Source organism: Euprymna scolopes, chromosome 4 (genome assembly GCF_053919585.1).
Source record: "Euprymna scolopes isolate OS-2025 chromosome 4, ASM5391958v1, whole genome shotgun sequence".
NCBI lineage: Eukaryota > Metazoa > Mollusca > Cephalopoda > Sepiida > Sepiolidae > Euprymna > Euprymna scolopes.
In genome coordinates, this window is record NC_136485.1 from 94,145,882 (window position 1) to 94,165,612 (window position 19,731).

General features: G+C 36.0%; 1 protein-coding gene across 6 annotated transcripts in view; it reads right to left on the reverse strand.

Moving 5' to 3' along the window:
• LOC145268864 (sorting nexin-25-like) overlaps positions 1 to 19,731 on the reverse strand; it is a 631,480-nt gene that overhangs the window by 403,599 nt on the left and 208,150 nt on the right. For 5 of the 6 annotated variants that reach the window (XM_080124584.1, XM_080124583.1, XM_080124587.1 and 2 more), the window contains exons 2-3: positions 17,045 to 17,292; positions 6,855 to 7,015 (exon numbers count right to left, since the gene is read on the reverse strand). In XM_080124584.1, the coding sequence (XP_079980710.1) occupies positions 6,855 to 7,015; positions 17,045 to 17,272 (389 nt within the window). In that variant the 5' untranslated portion in view covers positions 17,273 to 17,292. Of the gene's footprint in view, positions 1 to 6,854; positions 7,016 to 17,044; positions 17,293 to 17,812; positions 17,894 to 19,731 lie in introns of those variants that run through there. The other variant, XM_080124588.1, reaches the window with a different exon arrangement.

A 19,731-nucleotide genomic window follows, 5' to 3' on the forward strand; every position in this document is an offset into this window, starting at 1 on the left:
AATATGATATCCCTGTTTTGCTGTAGTCTGTCGCGAGTCCTGTTGCTCTGTTCATTTCGAACGTTTGGATGCCTTTCTCAATTCTTTTCACTATTATTTTTTTCGATTCTTGGAATATCTGTTCCAATGTCTCATCCCAATAAAATTTCCTGTCCTTTGTTTTCAGCAACTCTCGGAATGGGGCCATAACTTCCGCTTGTGAGAATGCATAGGAGACTTGGTTTACGAGTCCGAACCAGGACCTAACCCCAGTAATATTTGTCGGGGTGGGGAAGCTCAGGATGGCTTCAGTCATTCTTCTTGTGGGTTTGACCCCGTTCGCTGTTACTTGAAACCCTGCGAACTCCACTTCCATGTCAGCAAAGTGAAACTTGTCTGGGTTAAACACAATCCCTCTATCGGCGCAGTGGTTTATATATTCAATTGTGTGCCAGAATGAGGATTCCATTGAGTTGTCCCACAGGAGACTGTCATCTATACACCGAGTTTTTCGAGCCATGTCCATGGTGATATCATCAAATCGACGGGTGTAGCCATCTCCTGATCCATGGAATCCTTGAGGGGCTCGACAGTACCTGTATCGACCCCATTCAGTGATGAACGTGGTGGCGTTTCGTGCAGCTGAAGACAGCGGTAAGTTGTGGTAACCGTTCCACGCATCGAGTACAGTCTTCCTGGTATGTGCAGGTATTACCGAGACCTGATTGAATGGGGACGAAGTGTGGTGCGTCTCCCTCATGGTCGCCTCGTTCAACTTTTGTAAGTCCACCGTCCGCCTTGGGGACCCATCCTTTTTTGGTGTGACCACCATTCTCGAGCACCAAGTAGTTGGTGTGCCTACCGGTACGGGTTCGATTATCCCCAGTGCCACGTCACGGTCTATATCTTGTTTCACCTTTTCCTTCCAATGATGGGGGACAGGTATTGGTGTGTGGATTGCCGTCGGTGTCGCATCTGGGAGGAATTTTATTTCTAAGGGTTTACCCTTCATTACTTGGAGTGGTTGGTGTGGACAGGTATTGAATGCGCTGGCCTTGAAATGTTCCTTTAGCCATTGCTCCGATTTTTCTCTGTTAATGTCGGTTGGCTCCAATGGGATTGCTGCTGGTTTCTTCGGAGCCGGTGCTCTGCGCGGGCACCCGCAAGGGGCCGTCTCTTCTGTTTCCGCTGAGCTGTTTGCGATAATGATGTAGGAAAATTGGATGGCAATAATTTCAGCTCCTTAAGTGCCGTTTGTGATAAGTAGAGCCCGGATGTGTTGTCAGACACATACACTGCCTGTCGTGTTTCTCTTGATCCCACCTTAATATGTAAAAACAGGACCCCCTTGATGTGTAACTGGCTATTTGTTATACCCCTTATCCGATGGGTAGTTGGAACCAAGTACCTATTTGGGTACCCGAGGAGTCCTTGAATCTCGGGGCCAACAGAGCAAGTTTGGGCTCCTGTGTCCGCGAAGGCTTGGATGGCGTGGGTGCTCATTTTCATCGGCTTCTTTGGCACCCTTCCAAAGATCGCATGGCACTTGTCAAATACAGTTACCTCTGCTGTAACTTAGGGGGGCGGTTCTGGGGTGCCCACCTGGAACTGTTTCCCATTCCACTCAAGGTGAGGAATGTTTGCCGGTTGTCTCTCATTGTGTCTGTGAGTAGGGGCTTTATCCGTGGTGCAAAACATGAACGACTCCCCGCTTTTTATAGCCTCCGTTTTGGATCTATTAATTTTCCAGCACACCTTTTTAATGTGCCCTATTCCACAAAAGTGGCACTTGAATCCCACTGCTGGGTAATCTTTCCGGTTCATTGATCCACCTCGGTGTGATGTTTTCCGCAACCGTTGCAAGGTTTGGTGTCCCGTGGGGTCGACAGGGCCTTTGCCTCATGCATTTGTTGTACTTGATTCGACCTTTGTACCACAGACATCGCGAGAGGTTGTGTGGTATCGGAAAAGTGTGGAGTTGCCTCGTCTGTTGCCTCCAGTCAAACCAACCGTGAAAACTTTAGATCCAAGGTAGGAAGTGTAGCTGCCTCTGCCAGTACCCTTCTCTGGTGTTCGATATTTCTTAACCCTGCCATCATTTGCCCGGCAACCATATCGTCTGAGTAATTAACCTGTTGCCGGCAAGTGGGTTCGTTCGGACACTGAATACGAAATTCACAAAATTTCGCCTGGCCACGTAACCTCGATAAAAAATGGGTCACTGACTCACCCTCATTTTGCTTCATGGAGTGAAACGTTTGTCGGTGGACTTCCTTGTGTAAGCCTTGAACGGCCACCAGTCGTATTTGATGAAGAAGGTACTCCTCTGCAGCGTTGTTGAGTCGTTCTGGTCCAACGAGCTCAAAAAGTAACCTGTTCGTTTCCAGTGTGCATGCTTCTCGCAGTTCGTTTCGAATTGCAGCTGGATTTTCGAGTCTGCACATCTCCTTGTACCGTGACCAGATGTCTAAAAAGAGTGCCCATTCGCTATCTGTTGAGTCCAGACCTATAGAAGGTCGCTGCATTCTTTTTGTTAGCGACGTGTTCGCTCGTCCGTGTAAGATGTCCTTCCGTAATTCGATGTTTTCTTTTTGTAACTCGACTAGTTGACGTAATAAGAGAACGTTTTCTTGTTCCATAGTGTAACGATATCTTTAGTTCAATGCTGCGATATAAGTATTTCACGTTTTAAAGTGACAATATGTTCGTAGCGCCATGTAAGGTTTGCGTTTTAAGCAAGCTGGTTTTCCAATCCGACAGCGTGTCACCGTGAACGAGTGTAAACAAATAATGGCGATTCGCCTGTCCTTTTATAAGGGGGATAACTCCACTTATGCAAAGTCTGAGCGAAAGGGAGATAACTCCTTTCTGGCCTCTACAGCCATGTCACTAGTAAGGGTGCTGGAGGTAAACGCTTTATCTGGGCTGACGTTAACCGCCTGATAGTCAGGGACCCGAACCTTGGATTAACCATTAAGGAGGCTGCCCTATCAGCAGGTGCAAAATACTGGGGCTGCTGTATTGCCATTTGGTGAATTGATTTTAGACCGTGCAGTAGCTTCTGGTGGGGCCTTTCGATGCCATATTAGTGGGTAATTGTTACAGCTTTACCTTTTCATATGCTACAAAAAAAAATATTTCTTCATTACTATTTCTCTCTTAGTTTCCCTCTCTGCCCCGCTCCAAGTAAGTCTATCGACCTAGTCAACAAATCCCAAAACTCCATCATGAAAAGTTTCAATAAAAAATACATAATTAAACCCGGATCTCCAACTTCTAACATAGACCCCCACTACTATGTCTCCTTCTCGAACATCAGGGGTCTACATTCTAACCTTCCAGAGGTTGAAACCCAATTACAGGAGACTAAACTAGACATATTATTTCTAAGCGAAACTGGCATTAGATGAGTTTGTAATTAAAGGATACTCTAATTTAACTTCCAAATCGCCCCCAAGATCGCCATGGGCATGAAATATGTGGCTATATAAAGGATAGCTTTCCATGTGATAGGGACATCTCCAGAGAAGATCCTAACTTACCCTATATGTGCTTCCTGGTTGCACTTGTTCAAACTACTGCGTTTATATTTGCTTTCTATCGCCCCCACAACAGCGGAGTTACTATCTTTAAAAACATATCTGAGAAAATTGACCACGTCCTATCTGCTTATCCTTCAGCTAATATTCATGTCTGTGGAGACTTCAATGTTCACAATGTGGAATGGTTAACTCACTCAAACAAGACCGATGATGATGGATTTCTGTGTGCAATGGCAGCAGCACATTCTGGAGGGAACCACGGCTAGCTGTTAGGTTTTTGCTGGAATTTTTTCAAGGGTATGAAACGGTCAATACAATTAACCATTACCATAAACCGATGATGATTTCTCCATTGCTTATGACCTCATTCAGATTGTTCACAAACCCACCCATGTGCCTGGTACTGACGGCCAGTATGCAAGTCTCCTAGACCTTTTTCTCACAACTTGCCCTGAACTGTGTTCAGCTTCCATTCTGTCTCCACGTGAATCTTCCAACCACTCTGTTGTATCAATTAAGATAAAAATGAAATGTAATAAGTCCTCAGATGTACCTCTCCATCATACAGTATATCGATACTCTATGGCTGACTGGGATAGTTTCCATACATTTATATCAGATCTACCTCTGCGTTCCATGTTTAAAAAGGATGTGTCCTCTATAGTATCAGATCTGACAGGAATGGTTAATTGTATGTATAGACCGTTTCATACCCTTGAAAAAATTCCAGCAAAAACCTAACAGCCAGCCATGGTTCCCTCCAGAATGTGCTGCTGCCATTGCACACAGAAATCACTTTTTCCATTGCTTCCAACGTAATAGTACTGAGACTAAAGCCGCTTTCAGGACTGCCAGCAACCACTGTAAAAAAGTAATAAAGAATGCAAGAGAGTTGTCTGCTCAGTACATCAAGTCCAAAGTAGCTGAGCAGCGGCTTGGTACCCACCAGTTTTGACAAATAGCAAACAGAATCCTGAACAGAAACGTGTGTTCTATCCCAACTATCATCAATGGACCTGAGGTAATCTCGTCAGCATCAGACAAAGCCAAACTCTTTGCCAAGAACTTTGCAGCTAATTCTACCCTTTGTGACCAAGGCTGCCAACCTCCAATATTTCTTCCTGTATCAGAAAATCTTGCTATGTGATATACAAATATCTGTATGTGATGTTGCCAAGCTAATCAAAAACCTTGATTCCAGTAAAGCAACCGGTCCTGACCGTATTCCAATCATAGTACTCAAAGGACTTCAACCAGAACTAGTGCCCATACTTACAAAACTGTTTAAACGTTGTCTTAAGGAGAATTGCTTCCCATCACACTAGAAAATCTCATCAGTATGCCCTGTATTTAAGAATTCAGGTGATCACTCATCTCCCTCTCAGTACAGGCCAATAAGTCTCCTGTGCGTCATGAGTAAGTTGCTGGAATCTGTGTTAAATAGAGAAGTAATCAATCATCTCAAAAAAAATAACCTTCTTAGTGATACGCAATATGATTTCCATTCTGCTAGATCTACAGCAGATGTGCTTACAGTTATATCTCATAGGATTAGCAAATCTCTCGACAGAGGCTACCTTTCTAGGGCAATTGCTCTTGACATATCAAAGGCCTTTGATAGAGTATGGCATAAAGGTCTACTTCACAAGATCTCCAACTACTGTATAGCTGGAAATGTCTTCTCAATTATTAAATCATTTCTCTCTGATAGGTTCATAAGAGTAGTGGTTGATGGGCAGAAATCAGAAGCTCACAGTATTAATGCTGGAGTCCCTCATGGGTCCATCCTGGGCCCAACTCTCTTCCTGATTTACATTAATGATCTTCCAAATCATATCCTTACATCATTCATAGACATTTATGCTGATGACACTACTATCTATGGTAGCACATCAAAGACCTTAAACAACCAAGTTCTCTCCAATTCTCTCTCCTCTGATCTTGAGGAAGTGATACAATGGGGAAAGAGGTGGTTTGTTAATTTTAATGCATCTAAAAACAAGCTTTTATCTTTACATCATCAACGCTCTGATCCCCATCTGGCATCAATTGAAATGAATGGCTCTCGTCTTGGGGGGGGGGCTCATGTTTTGACAAGCTTCTAGGGTTGACCTTTACTCCTGATCTTAAATGGAACACATACATTAAACCCGTTGCCAGGGCCGCTGGAAAAATGGTGGGATCCTTCTATCGATCCAGTAGATATCTCACTGCTGATGCAATTCTCTATCTATATAAGAGCCAGGTACGTCCAAGGATGGAGTACTGTTGCCACATCTGGGCAGGAGCTGCTAGAAAGGACTTATCCTGCCTTGATAGAGTTCAAAATAGACTTCGTAGCCTCATAGGGGATGTCCTTTTCTCTTCCCTTCAATCTCTTTCTCAAAGAAGATATGTTGCAAGTCTGTCTCTGCTTTATCGTTATTTTCATGGCAGGTGCTCGATTGAGCTTCAATCTATACCCCCCCTTCGCCAAACTTTCACAAAAAACACCCGTCTAGCAGAAAACACTATCAATAATTACCCCCACTCTTTATCTGTGCCTAAACCTAAACATAGATTCCATGAACAAGGCTTCTTTCTTAGAACTGCATGCCTATGGAATTGTCTTCTGTTTTCCTGCTTTCCAGCTGACTACAATATGGTTGTCTTCAAGTCTAACATAAACAAGTTCTTGATGAGACGTTCCATATAAGTTTACAAATTTACTAACGATTACTATTGTCCAATTTCTACTGTACACTCTTTAACCCTTATCCTCGAATGGCCTCTTGGCCTTGATAAGTGGTGATGCCTATGTAAAAAAAAAAAAAAAAAAAAAAAAAAAAAAAAAAAACTATTGTGGGTTCTGGCTGTTAAAAAGTCAAAGGATCTCTGTATTATAAACCGGTCTTGATCATTGGATTCTATTAATAGTAAAGGATAATGCCATCTATAAGGCGATTTCGACATGCTCTCTCATGTACTTTGATAAAAAAAAGATTTAAGGAATGTAATATTTTAGATTATACTGATAATCTATTATTACTTTGCACAAAGTAGTGCTTAAGCTATTTAGTATGCCTAAAATTTCGTATTCCTAAAATTCAACTTTAAGGAATGATTACCTGTTTGACAGTGAAAATATTTATGGAGTTGTTTTGTACAGATGTGTTCAATATAATAGTTTCATGCCTTTAGTTGTTGATGTAGCTTTAAAATGATCTGCATTTTTGAAAACTTTGTTTATTTTCAAAGAGTTTACCAATTTGAAAAAATACTTTTCTTCATAAATACTTGTTCATTATATTTAATCTTGGTTTTGTAACACAGGAAGATAATATTGATACTCACTTTATGAAGGAAGCAATTAACTGATCATCTTTGCCAAAATCTTTATACCAGCTAATAACAAAGTCTTTAACGATTAAATCAATCAATTCTTGGATGGCTGAGTCCAAATTCTTTGTTGTCACGATTTTCTTAGAATTTACCTCAGAAGTAGTATTCTTTGTCTGCAACAGAACATTTTCAAATAGAAAATTCAGTTTTTTTATAAATTAATATCAATTTTTAAAACAATCTCAATTATTTTTGCATAGAAGGCATTCATAAATGGATTCAACCACATTAAAAAATATTTTATATTCTGATTTATGCATTTTTTTAAAAATGAAACAAAATATTAAATAGTTTTAATGAGTAAATTCACAGTTGATTTTATCTTCATTCAAATGAGATAGAAAAAGTAATATGGATCAGAGAAGCAATACACATGAAAAAGATTGAAATTGATTAAAAGATCTCAAAAATCCACACAAAAAGATCTTGATCTAAGAAAGAATGTTTTGAATTTTTTTAATCTGACTAAAAATAAGTTATGATTATTTTTGTGCCTTGGATGTTTGGATATTTTTCCTTGTTTAAAACCATATGTATGTCGTCACATTTTTTACACTGCTTTTTCAGCAAAAAGGCTATATCTTTGTTAAAACACAAGATTAAGCAATGAAATTTGCCATGTAAATGTACTTTTGTGCAAGGAATCTGAATATGGCAATGAAAATCTCTACAAATTAATGCTTTCCAAGTAATCTGTAGTAAATGCACATAAATATGTTGCAATTCCATAAAAATTCCATGTATCCATTAAAAGAAAGAAGTTAGAAAACTCAAAGTTGACTTGTAATTCATTTTATGTATAAGAAACTGAAATCTAATATCAGGACTATAAAAAATTAATATACTGCAATATTTATTTGGTATTATTGTAGATTAACACCAGTTAAATTCCCCCCACCTGCTCGCCTAAAATATGTAATTCTCCCCTTTTTAGGCAATTACACTGAAAAACTTGGTAGAAATTGAAAAAAAAAAAAACAACAACAAATAAAAATTTGATGTAAAATAATCTTAGAGTTTAAGTCCATTCTAATATCTTAGGGTAGTTAACCATATTTTTGAGAAATAAATCTTGCAAGTTTTTTTTTTTTTTTTTTTTTGACAAATTATGTGTGGAGGAGGCTTGCCACTCTGACTTTGGGTAGGGCAATTACATGTGAACAGCCCGAAAACTTGGCTTAAAGAAAAATACAAAAATAATTATTTTACAATGGGGGATTAGTTTCACATATAAATTTAATGTAAAATAATCCACCATTTCCAGGCAATTCTTTTAGAGGAGTTAATTTATTTTTCTATGAGAGACAAATGGTGTGCGTTGTTTTTGTTTTTTTTACAGGGGTATTTTTTTCTTTTAGATGATTATATGGTTTTAAGACAGTTTGTACAATGGAGGGTTTGCCACTCGGACTTAGTGATAGAGTTTTAGAAGGGTTTTTATTTTAAAATGGAGCCATTCAGACTGAGGGTTAGTGGTAAGGTTAAGGGAGATATTTTGGAGATGAGACTTGTTACTCAGATTGTTAATGGTACAGCAGGTTTTAGGAAGTGGGCTTGTCACTTGGACCTAGATTTAATAGTAGCATAGTTTATGTGTGTGTGTACTAACTTTTTAAATTAAAAAAATATCAAAAGAATTTGGAGTACTAACTGCTTTAAACTGCTCTTAAAAGCCAGGAAACGGGGAATCATTATACATTAAATTTATATGCGAAAATGATCCCACCTCTACTTTAAATTTTAAATTATTTTTGTTGTAATTTTTCCCACTAACTTTTTTAATGGATACACACATAATCACCAAAAAGAATAGAATCTTATTTAGTTTATTTCAATTGGCAGCTATAAAGTCATTTATTACTACAATTAAAGTTTGAAAGTTAAGTATATTTGAAAACCAATACTTCTTGAAGGAAGTTTTTTTTAAGAATCACAAACCACATTAATTTTGAAAAAAAAAAAAAAAAAATGTTTTCCTTGTAGTTCTCCTAGACTGAGGCAATCATTTTTATTGCAATCAAGAGCGCAATTTTTTAGGGAACTGGATTCTCCTGATACAAGCAAAGTGCCACTTTGGGCACTATTCATAACATCTGCCCTTTATTTTGGAGAACAAAAAATATTAAAGATTTATGTTGATTGAAAAAAACAAAACAAAAAAAAAAAAAAAAAATATGCAGAATTTGAAAACCAGACAAATATATTATTTTAATTATTTGTTAACTAGATTTATTAAATTTTAACTTTGTGAACTTTTGTAGAAGCAAATTCACTTATTTTGTCAAAATTCACCAGTTCCACACTTAATTGATAAAAGCCACAAATTTGAAAGGCAATCTTGCAATATGCTCAGTCTTAAATAAGTTTCATGTTATGGTATGATGGTGAACTACACAATTTTATGACTATATGGATTCTTCTAGATACAATGAGTAGAGGAGTTTACAACACAGTCTCGAAGCAATCTTTTTGTAACATACTATTCTATACTTTGGTGAATATATCACCATGTTGTCTTATTTATTATCGGCCCTTCAACGTTAGTGACAAGAACTCTGACTTATATTGAGTACAATATAATGATTACTACAATTGGAACGTTGGATTTTTGAAAAAAGATTTAAATTGTGTGTTTGGAAAAATTGTTACAAACGTTAAAAGCTGTACTGCATTTTTAACACACAAGGTATGCCAAATTTGTGAAAGAAAATACTTAAAAATCAGAAAATAGGATTGAAAAGAAAATTTTCTTTCTTCAGCTGAGCGAAAAAGATTCCAAGTAGAGATTTTAAAAACTAAATCATTCAACTACAAACAAAAGGAAACCCAATAAAAATGTTAATTTTTTTGTTTTTATTGCTTAAATAGGCACACTTGAATGAGCTTATATTTTTCTCTTGCTAATTGTTAACAATTCCAGTGAGATAAGTTACGACTTTAAGAAAAAAAAAAAAAACAGACAAAAAACGTGAAAAATTTTATTAATAAACAAAGTATAGGCATTGTTAATCCATATATAGTCAATTTTTTCTGATGATTCGAAATGAATCAGTAATCAAAATATACAACAACATTGTTATTTCCTAGTTTAGTCATCAAATTATTAGTCATTTATATTTTGCTATTATTGTTGCCAAACCTTTGTTTTTTTTTTATAATCAGTAATTGGTATATTTATGTATTCTAGAATACTTTTTAAGTAAGGCAAGTGAAAAGAAAACAATTAAACCCAAACATTAACAGACAACTAATTAATGATTTCTACCCGCTGTAAAAGAACAGAATGGCATTGTGTCTTTAGTCAATAATTGAAAGTTCCACTTTATGATAATCAAGAACATAGGTTATGGATGAAATGTTTTTCTTCCTCTCATTCAACATTAGAAATTGAATTTTCAATGGTAAACATTTAATAAAATTTCAAATTGTGAAATCTCATATCAACAAGGATAACATCCAAATCTCTAAAGAAGTGTACACATAGTTTACAATAAACTATGGAGATAGAAGGATCCGACCATTTTTCCAGCAGCCTTGGTAACAGATTTGATGTACGTATTCCATTTAAGATCAGGAGTAAAGGTCAAGCCTAGTAGCTTGTCAAAACTTGAGGCCTCCCCAAGACAAGAGCCATTCATTTGAGTTCTGAAGTATTGCCCACATGTTGGACACAGGGGGGATAATTCTGTATCAGAGATGTTGATTGCTCTGTCTTTTCTAATTTTTTTTGTTTGTTTTTTACAAAGAAGTCACCACTTATCAAGGCCCAGAGGCCACTCGAGCATAAGGGTTAGAGAGTGTACAGTAATCAATGGGACAATATCATAGTAATTGTTAGCAGTGGTAAATTGGATTACTTAAGGGGAACAGCTCATCCAGAACTTGTTTACATTGGACTTGAAGACAACCATATTGTAGTCAGCTGGAAAGCAGGAAAACGGAAGAGAATTACACAGGTGTGCCATTCTAAGAAAGAAGCTTTGTTCATGGAATCTACATTTAGGTTTAGGCACAGATAAAGAGTGGGGGAAATTTTTATAGCGTTTTCAGCTAGACAGTGTTTGTCATGAATGTTAGGTGAGGATGGCATAGATTGGAGCTTAGATGAACACTTGCTATGAAAATAATGATAAAGTAGAGACAGGTCACATTTTCTACTGGATTCTTTACTGCGTATGGATTCAGCAATTTGTGAGTTGTGGCACACCACAAACATCTGTCTTGGGTTAGTTTTCCCATAAGTTAGAATACAAACCAAACTGTTCGAGGGAGACCTTCAGATTGTCCTTGAATCATTTCTGCTGTCCTCCTGCGGGTCTTTTTCCTTTGAACAGTTCACCATAAAGGAGTTGTTTTGGGAGCTTGAATCAGGCATGCAGCATATATGACCTGCCCATCGCACCTGGCACTTCTGTAACATGGTGTGTACTGACGGAAGGTTTGACCAGGCTAGACTCTTAGTTTCTGGTATCTTGTCTTGCCACTTGATTTTTAACAATCTACGGAGGCAGGTCATATGGAAATGATTCAGTTTCTTGGCATGTCTGGCATATACAGTTTCACAAGCATACATGAGGATGATAAGAATCACAACTCAGTATACTTGGAGTTTGGTCTGTAGCCGAATTTCTCTATGCTCCCACACAATGGTTCTGAGACGTCCAAGGGCAGCACTAGCCTTGGCTATCCTGCAATCAACTTCATCTATGTGTACTGCCCTTGACAGAATACTGCCCAAGTAAATGAACTTGTCCCCAGTTTTTAGGTGGATTCTACAAATTGAGATTTGAGGCTCAACATACATTCCAGGCTGGGACATTACTTTAGATTTATAGTAAGACTGAAATTGTTACATGCCTTAGATAAAAAATGGTTAAATACTAGATGAAACAAAGAAATGAAGAAAAACAACTAAAAAAAAAACAAAGAAAAATTGAAATAACAGCAAAAAACGAAGAAAAAATATTAGAACAGAAAAACAAAGAAAGGCAGAAAAAAAATACAAAGAACGACTATTACAACAATAAAAACACAGAGAACAGAAAAACAAAGAAAGACAACAAAAGTTTGAAAAATTATTATTATGAATGTTGTCGAATAGGGGTCTTTGACTGAGAATGAAAATGCTTTTTCTCAAAATGCCATTTAAAATACAATTTCACTTATTCCCCAGAGAAGGATAAAACCTTCACTATATTTCAGAAAGTATGAAGATATATATAAAATAGATTGTGAAAAATGGGTTAACTCTAAAAAAGTTTGCCTACTACTCCAAAAATTAGGAATCACCAAACATAAATTCATGGACTATATTTTACCCCCCAAAACTAGTGACTTGACTTTGCTAAAGCTGTTAAACTTCTAATTTAGCACTAAAACTTCCGTATTCCAAAAAGAATGGAAATGTTTGACCTTAACCAGAAAAGACATTAAAATCTTCTCAGCGTTCACATTAATAAACACTATAATGATTTCAAATTTTCTTAACTTACTGTGGATAACGTTAAATGCTTTAAATTTGTGCGAAAGTTGCAGAAATTAGACATAGAATGATAACCAAGTTGGAAAGAAAACAAATTTAACATTACAAAATTTAGCTGAAGATTTATAAGTATTAAACAAAAGTAAAAATAATGAAGAGTCTGCCATGGTTCACATAAGAAAAATACATCAGAAAGCACATTTCAATTCTCCTTCAAAAGCAAATCAAACCAAAAAGAAATATTTTTTCATTCTCTAAATCACCAGAATAAAAATCAGGAAAAATTACCACTTATCCTCTTTTCATTGTGAATCATTATAAAACATGTTTAACTTGTAGCCATAAGAGTTCACAATGCAGAATGAATACAGGGAATAAAACTTTAAATCCACAAGAACAGACAAAACATAAAAAAAAACTATCTAAACCTAAGATATTGAAACCCCTACAGAGTTAAGGTTTGGGAGGAATGAGGTGTTGTGGTACCCATCTTATGGCTAATAACAATCTCTTCCTCATACTATAAAGACTGGGAGAATATGTCTCAACGTTATGCACACTTGGCAATCAGACCGATATATAACTATTCTCTTTATTTGTTCTATCTTGCCTTTCTTTTCAGTATATTTATTTATTTATTGATTTATTTATTTAGTATTTCCACTAAATATTGAGTTGGGTCTTCCTTTTGGAGCCTTATGAGTCTACAACAGTTTTGTTTATGTTTTTTTGTTCAACTGGAAATCAAAGTTTTTAAGAAAAGAAGAGAAAAATTGATGTTATAGCATAATGGGGTGTTGGAAATCAATTTTATACAAAAGTTTTAATAGAATTCGTTTTCAAAACATTTGTTTTTATTCAGTGCTGGAGATTTTAGAAAAATGTGAAAGGACATTCTGTATAAACACATTTTATGAAAAATGTGTAGCATTAATAATAAGGTCATTTTGAAAGAAATTTTTCTGGCATTATTCCTCTGATTTGTGAAAATTCATAAAAATGTAAAGTGGAAATCAGCCGTTTTCTCCTGGAAAGGTAGGACTGATGAAACAGTAGGTTGATAAATGTTAGAAAGATCTGCACTTGTGTATAGAAATTATGGTAATCAAATGGTTCAGTGTTTCTAAATTTGTATTGTCATGACAAACATATGAGGGGCGTGCAATAAGTAATGCCCCTGACCCACTTCCAGTTGTCTGATCTAGCTGAAATTTTGCATGTACAAGGATTTATATCTCTATAGGTTATGTGGCAAATTACAGCTCTGAACTAATTGTGGTTTCTGTTTTACAGGTGTTTGAACTGAGTCAGGTGTGAAATGGAGCCTGTTGAATGTCGAGCAGAGATCCGGTTTTTGTATTTGAAAGGACGCACACCACAGGAGACTTTTGATGGAATGAAAGAAACTTATGGTGATAATGCCCCATCATATGACCTTGTAAAACACGGGCATCATGAATTACAAACATGGCCAGAGGTCTGTGGAAAAAGCTCCCAGACCTGGTCCCCCACTTCTGCCATTTATGAGGCATCTGTCCATCAAGTTGAGGCTGCAATTTTGGAAGATCGGCGCATTACTATTTACCAAATAGCCCAAGATGTCAAGATTAGTACAGGGTCTGTGGAAACTATCATTCATGACCATTTGCATATGCATAAGGTGTCTGCCAGATGGATTCCCAGGTTGCTCATACCATTCCAGAAGTGAGAACGCGTCGAGTGCTCAAGAATGAATTTGGAGATGGGCCAAGAAGATGAGTCAAAGTTTTTAAAAAGACTGATTACACAGGATGAAACCTGGGTCCATCACTATGATCCAGAGACCAAAGCCCAGTCAATGCAGTCGAAGCACTTCGACTCACCACCTCCAAAGAAGGCAAGGGTGCAGCCCTCCACTGGCAAGGTCATGCTCACAGTCTTCTGGGACCAGGACGGAGTAGTGATGACAGATTTCTTGGCAAATGATACCACAATTACAGGGGCCTATTATGCTTCACTTTTGAGGAAATTAAGGGAAGCTATCAAAATCAAGAGGCGGGGCAAGATCAGCAAAGGTACCCTCCTCCTGCAGGATAATGTCCGGTCCACAACTCGCATGTCACCAGATCAGAAGCACAGGCGTGTGGTTATGAAATATCCCCCATCCTCCCTACTTTCCTAACCTTGCACCCTCTGACTTTCACCTCTTCCCAGCCATGAAGTTGTTTTTGAAAGGAAAGCATTTCCCAGATGATGCAGCCTTGATTTCTGAAGTCACATCGTGGTTGGAGGACCAACCTGGGGTGTTCTAAAAAAACGGTCTCCAGAGTTGCATCAAACGATGGGAGAAATGCATAACTCTGGGTGGTTCCTAGGTAGAGAAAGACTAATAAGAAATAAGAACGCTTCATTGCTCTACTGCAATGGGAAGTGGGTCAGGGGCATTACTTATTGCACGCCCCTCGTAATTCTCCATGAACTGAAAAGTTATTAGAATACAGAAGAGACAATTCATTCTGTTTTCCTTTGATTAGATTCATTCATGTGTAATAAGGTTTATCTTCTGTTATTATATAAAGGGCAGTCATCTGTTAGTGTATGTGTTTGTATGTCTCACTAAAACTTTACAAATACAAAATAGACCACCATCAAGTTGATATTGTCTGAAAAGGTGGTGTCTCAGAAGTATATTTAAAATGCAGAAAAATAAATTATTTTTTGTAGTATAAATGTCAGAGATTGTCGGTGCTGTGGGGGTGAGGGCAGGTAAAATTGTACCTTTATCGCTGCTACCTCCTTTGCACATAACCTGTCTTGATGCTTCTCTTACGCCAAAATATCTTCAATTGAAACATTGCTGTGAGATTTGGTGTAATGGATAAGATTACAGACAGACGACACTAAGGTTTTAGGTTTAATCCTTGCTGATGATCATTTTTTTTTCATCAGCAATATATGTTTTGTATATTGGATCATTAACTGTTATAACAAAGTAAACATGCGTGTTCAAACACAGTGTCACCTAGGATTATCTTCTTTTTTTTTATTGCATAACATTTTGTTTTTGATTGAGACAAGACTTACTCAAAGTTATGCAAAAGTTACACAAATCAAAAATACTGTTTAAAATTCGTAACCATTTAAACATGTTGATAGAAATTGATTAGCCTTCATGCTCCATGTGTTACAAAACTTTGTAGTATTTACTATTGACAAGGGCAGTTAGACAGTTTGTCTGTCTGGAGACAGGAATGCTTTTGAATAATTAAAGTAGTAACAGGAAATAAAAGTAATAAAGTAATAACAGGAATGCTTTTGAATAATTAAAAAGGGTTAAAAGATTTCTTCAATTAATTTGGAATTTAGATTTTTTTTTAGCTTTTTTATTTTGTGACACTTGTATTATTTACTTGGCTCCCCACAAAGGCAGTTTGAAAAATGAAAATAAAAAAATATTAGACATTTTTTTTTTTAATTTAAATCAGGGATTGATTTAGTTGAGGGTTTATTAAAAGATCCAATTCCTATTAAATACAGCAATATTAGTTATGCAAATCACAATTTTTTTTTTTTTTTTTTTTAAATCATAACCGCTTAATACTTTTTTTTTTTAAATAGAGTATTTAGAATAAAATGTTAATATTTATTCTGGGCTAGTTTTTGTTGGGGGAAAGGGTCTGTATTTTCCTATTATTTTATTGTCATTTAATAATTAAAAAAAAATAAGCAATGTATTTTTATGTATTAATTTGAGAAAATTGCTAAATTATTATTCAAAATCTTTCAGAAATCACATAATTATGGTGAGGGTGAAAAGAAAAGAAAATCCTCCTAGGCATTATCTTCTTTTTATTTCTAAAAGTTATAATGCAGTATTCATACCATGTTGATGGCAGCATACTCTCAGGGATTACCAAAACCTATTTTTTTTTTTTTTTTTTTGACAAATGTACAAACGTGTACATTTTGTTGTCACAAGACCCCAGGCATTATCTCTTTTTTTGTTTAGAAAATTTACTCGCTATTGCCCACGATTTAACAAATGTGCTTAAATGCAGTATTACCTGGCAAAATACTTTTTTTGTTATTTTTATGATGTTTTATACTAGACAAAATCCAAGATGTTGCCTGTGACCCAAAATAGGAATAGTACATCATCATATATGGTAAGGAGTATAAGTTAGTCAATCCAAAGTGTTAAATATCCTGGGCAGAGCAGGTATGTTTAAAGGCTGTGTTGTCTAGGTAAAACAATGTTACTATGTTTTGTTATAAAATTTTATACAAGAAGATTTATGCAGCATTATTGGAGATTTTAAGAGTACAATATCATATCTGGTAAGTCATATATAGTAATAAAATAGTGCTCAATATCTTTTTTAGAACAAGAAACATTAATGTTTTGTTATATTATTATACCCAAGATAATCTATTTGGATTTGCCCGGCATAAAAAGTGATATATAGTCATCAAAAAGTTATTTATATCCTAAGAAATAGCAGGTGTATTGAAACTTCATTTTTCTTTCTTATTTTTATATAGCCCGAGCAACGCCAGATAGCCCTGCAAGAATCAGATAAGGTTTACTTTTTACATACTTACTTCAACCTTTAAAAATTGGCTAAGAACCAATAACATAATGATAAAATAATAACAGAGGAAAGAATGTTTTTGAACTCACCTTCATTTTCTGTACCAGCATGCTGACCAAACTTGATTTTTGAGTGGGTAATGCTGCATGATATGTTTGACCTCTCATCAGAAACCATTTCAGACCAATAAACATTCCATAAATACACACAGAAATGTAAAGAATACCAAAAGCAACCACCTCAAAAAGACTATGGTACCATAGAATGGCTAATGTCAGACTGCAGGCACCCAATAGTAAGCTCCAAAGCATTTCCATTTCTTTTTAAATAAAGAAATCTGCAATAATCCAAAAAGAAAATCAATTCAATTGCAGATTGGTATGAAAATCTTTAAAAAAAAAAAAAATGTTGATAAATTCATAGCAAAGAAGCAATTCCTATTACTTTGATAGTGAAAATTTTGGAAAAGTTAACTTATATCTTAGTTATTTTTCAGGTTATATTTATGTAATATATATTATGTATATATATAATATGTAAATAAAATTCAATCTTGCTTCTTTCTAATATTTTTCTTGTACAGTGATTAGTTTGTTTTTTCCAGATTGATTTTAATTATTTAACTATTTTAACCCTTTATGACCTGGTTGAACTAATTCATTCATAAATGACCTGGTTGAACTAATTCATTCATAAATGACCTGGTTGAACTAATTCATTCATAAATGACCTGGTTGAACTAATTCATTCATAAATGACCTGGTTGAACTAATTCATTCATAAATGACCTGGTTGAACTAATTCATTCATAAATGAATATAACAGCATAAATAAAGTGGGAATTGATTCAAACACACCATGTTCATAGTAGTTCAGTATCTGGGTAGGTGTTAGATACCTCCTGATTACAACTGTCCATTGCTTACATTCAGTATGCTGCCATCTAAAATTAACAATAAATATTTTTTGATCATGTACAATTCAGCTTATAAATGGTTAATGACAAATGCAAATTTCAAATTTTTTTCAGCAACAAAATTTTTAGTCCTACTTTGTGCAATTTATGATGTTAACTTTAAAAAAATGATTCAATCTCATAATAGAAAGATTATTCTTCAATTTTGTAGGTGAAATATAAAATTTAAGGTTCATTTTCAGAAAAAATTCAAAGATGAAAACTTGAATGAATATAATTTTACAGAAATTTAAAATTATGTTTTTTATACCATTATATAAAGCAAAGTTTCACCAAAATTAATCAATAGGATCCATTACTATTACTGAGTAACATTCTAAAACAACGCTTGTGTAAACATACTCCCCCTTGTTTGTAAACATAAGTTCTCTCCATTCAGTCAGCAACAGCATTATAATAGTAGCAGAAACAGTCTTTGCTTTTTATTTTTTCTCTCTCTTTCTCTCTCTGTTTTTCTTTTCCGGTCTTCTTTCATGTATCCTCATCCTCTTTTCTCTTCTTGTCCTTGTGGTTAAAAAATATTAACTCACACACTGTTGCCAAAAATGAACTACTACGAATCTCAACGTCCTGCTATGAAAACAACTCTACATCCCGACACTGTTATCAAAACTTACTCATCTGACATCCAAATCAAGAATGGTTTTATGGTTTAAAAATCAGGCTTTTTATATTCAATTGGAAGCATGTCATTTAATAACATTACAAACATATAAAGAGAAAGGAGGCCATTTTTTTTCTTCTTGTCTACATGGAACTCTGCAAACTGCAAACAGGTTTGTGCTAATTTTTAATCACATGCCCCCTTGATGTTTAAGATCAATAATTGGTCTAATAGTTCACCATCCATGCTGGACATCTTTGTTCACAGTGTATCCCTCATATCAGTTCTTCTTGCAGAACTTTATCACCCTCCTCCTCTGCTGGCAAGGAAACTCTCTGTATGTCTAAGTTGTGATATGGCATTCTGTTAACTGTCACTGTTCTTGGAGAGCACTTCAGTTCTAGTACCTCTTCCTACGAGAATTGGGTGGTTTCACCCACACCTCTTCGCCAACCGTGATTTCTGCTTGTGCGGATGTCACCATTCATAGGTAAAAGCAGATCGATGCAGCACTGATGTTTCATCTTGGTCAGCCTTCAGTGCCATACAGTTTCTTGGGCGAAATTTGGCTTCTTGATGCCACAGCTGTTATAGTGTGATGGTGCCTCTCTATTCCACTTCGCACATAGCTCTCTAAACACTTCCGAACAGAAAAACATACCATTATCCATCAAAACTTATTCCACTGATCCCCTTTCCATAAACACCTCAACAACTTTCTTCACCTGTTCCTTTTGATTTTTCGCCATATTGCTACCCTCCTAAGCCTGCCATCAATCATCGTCAGACACATTTTGTGTTGATAATGCATGATATCAATTTTATGCAACGTGCAATTACTCTTGTTAGTGTTTGTTGATGCAGGGATAATTGATTGACATTCCATACATTGCTCCACTACTTCCCAAACATCTTCTAATGTGCGGATTAACTTTTCTTGCTAGATATAGATTTCATTCCTTTCCGAAACGATGCATCTTATACAGGTCCTTTAGTTGCTCTACTGCACAGCACACCAAGGCCATATCTTTCTTTTCCTTCAGCCAGGCTTTCTTTACTCTGGTTAGCCTGTCTGCTTTATTTTTCTGTGATGGGACCAAGGTGAAAGTTACCTTCAGTCCAAATACTTAGATCAGGTCTCTCAGAGCTCAAAATTGCCGCTTGATAAACATCTCCACTGCCTCTCTCGTCTTGAT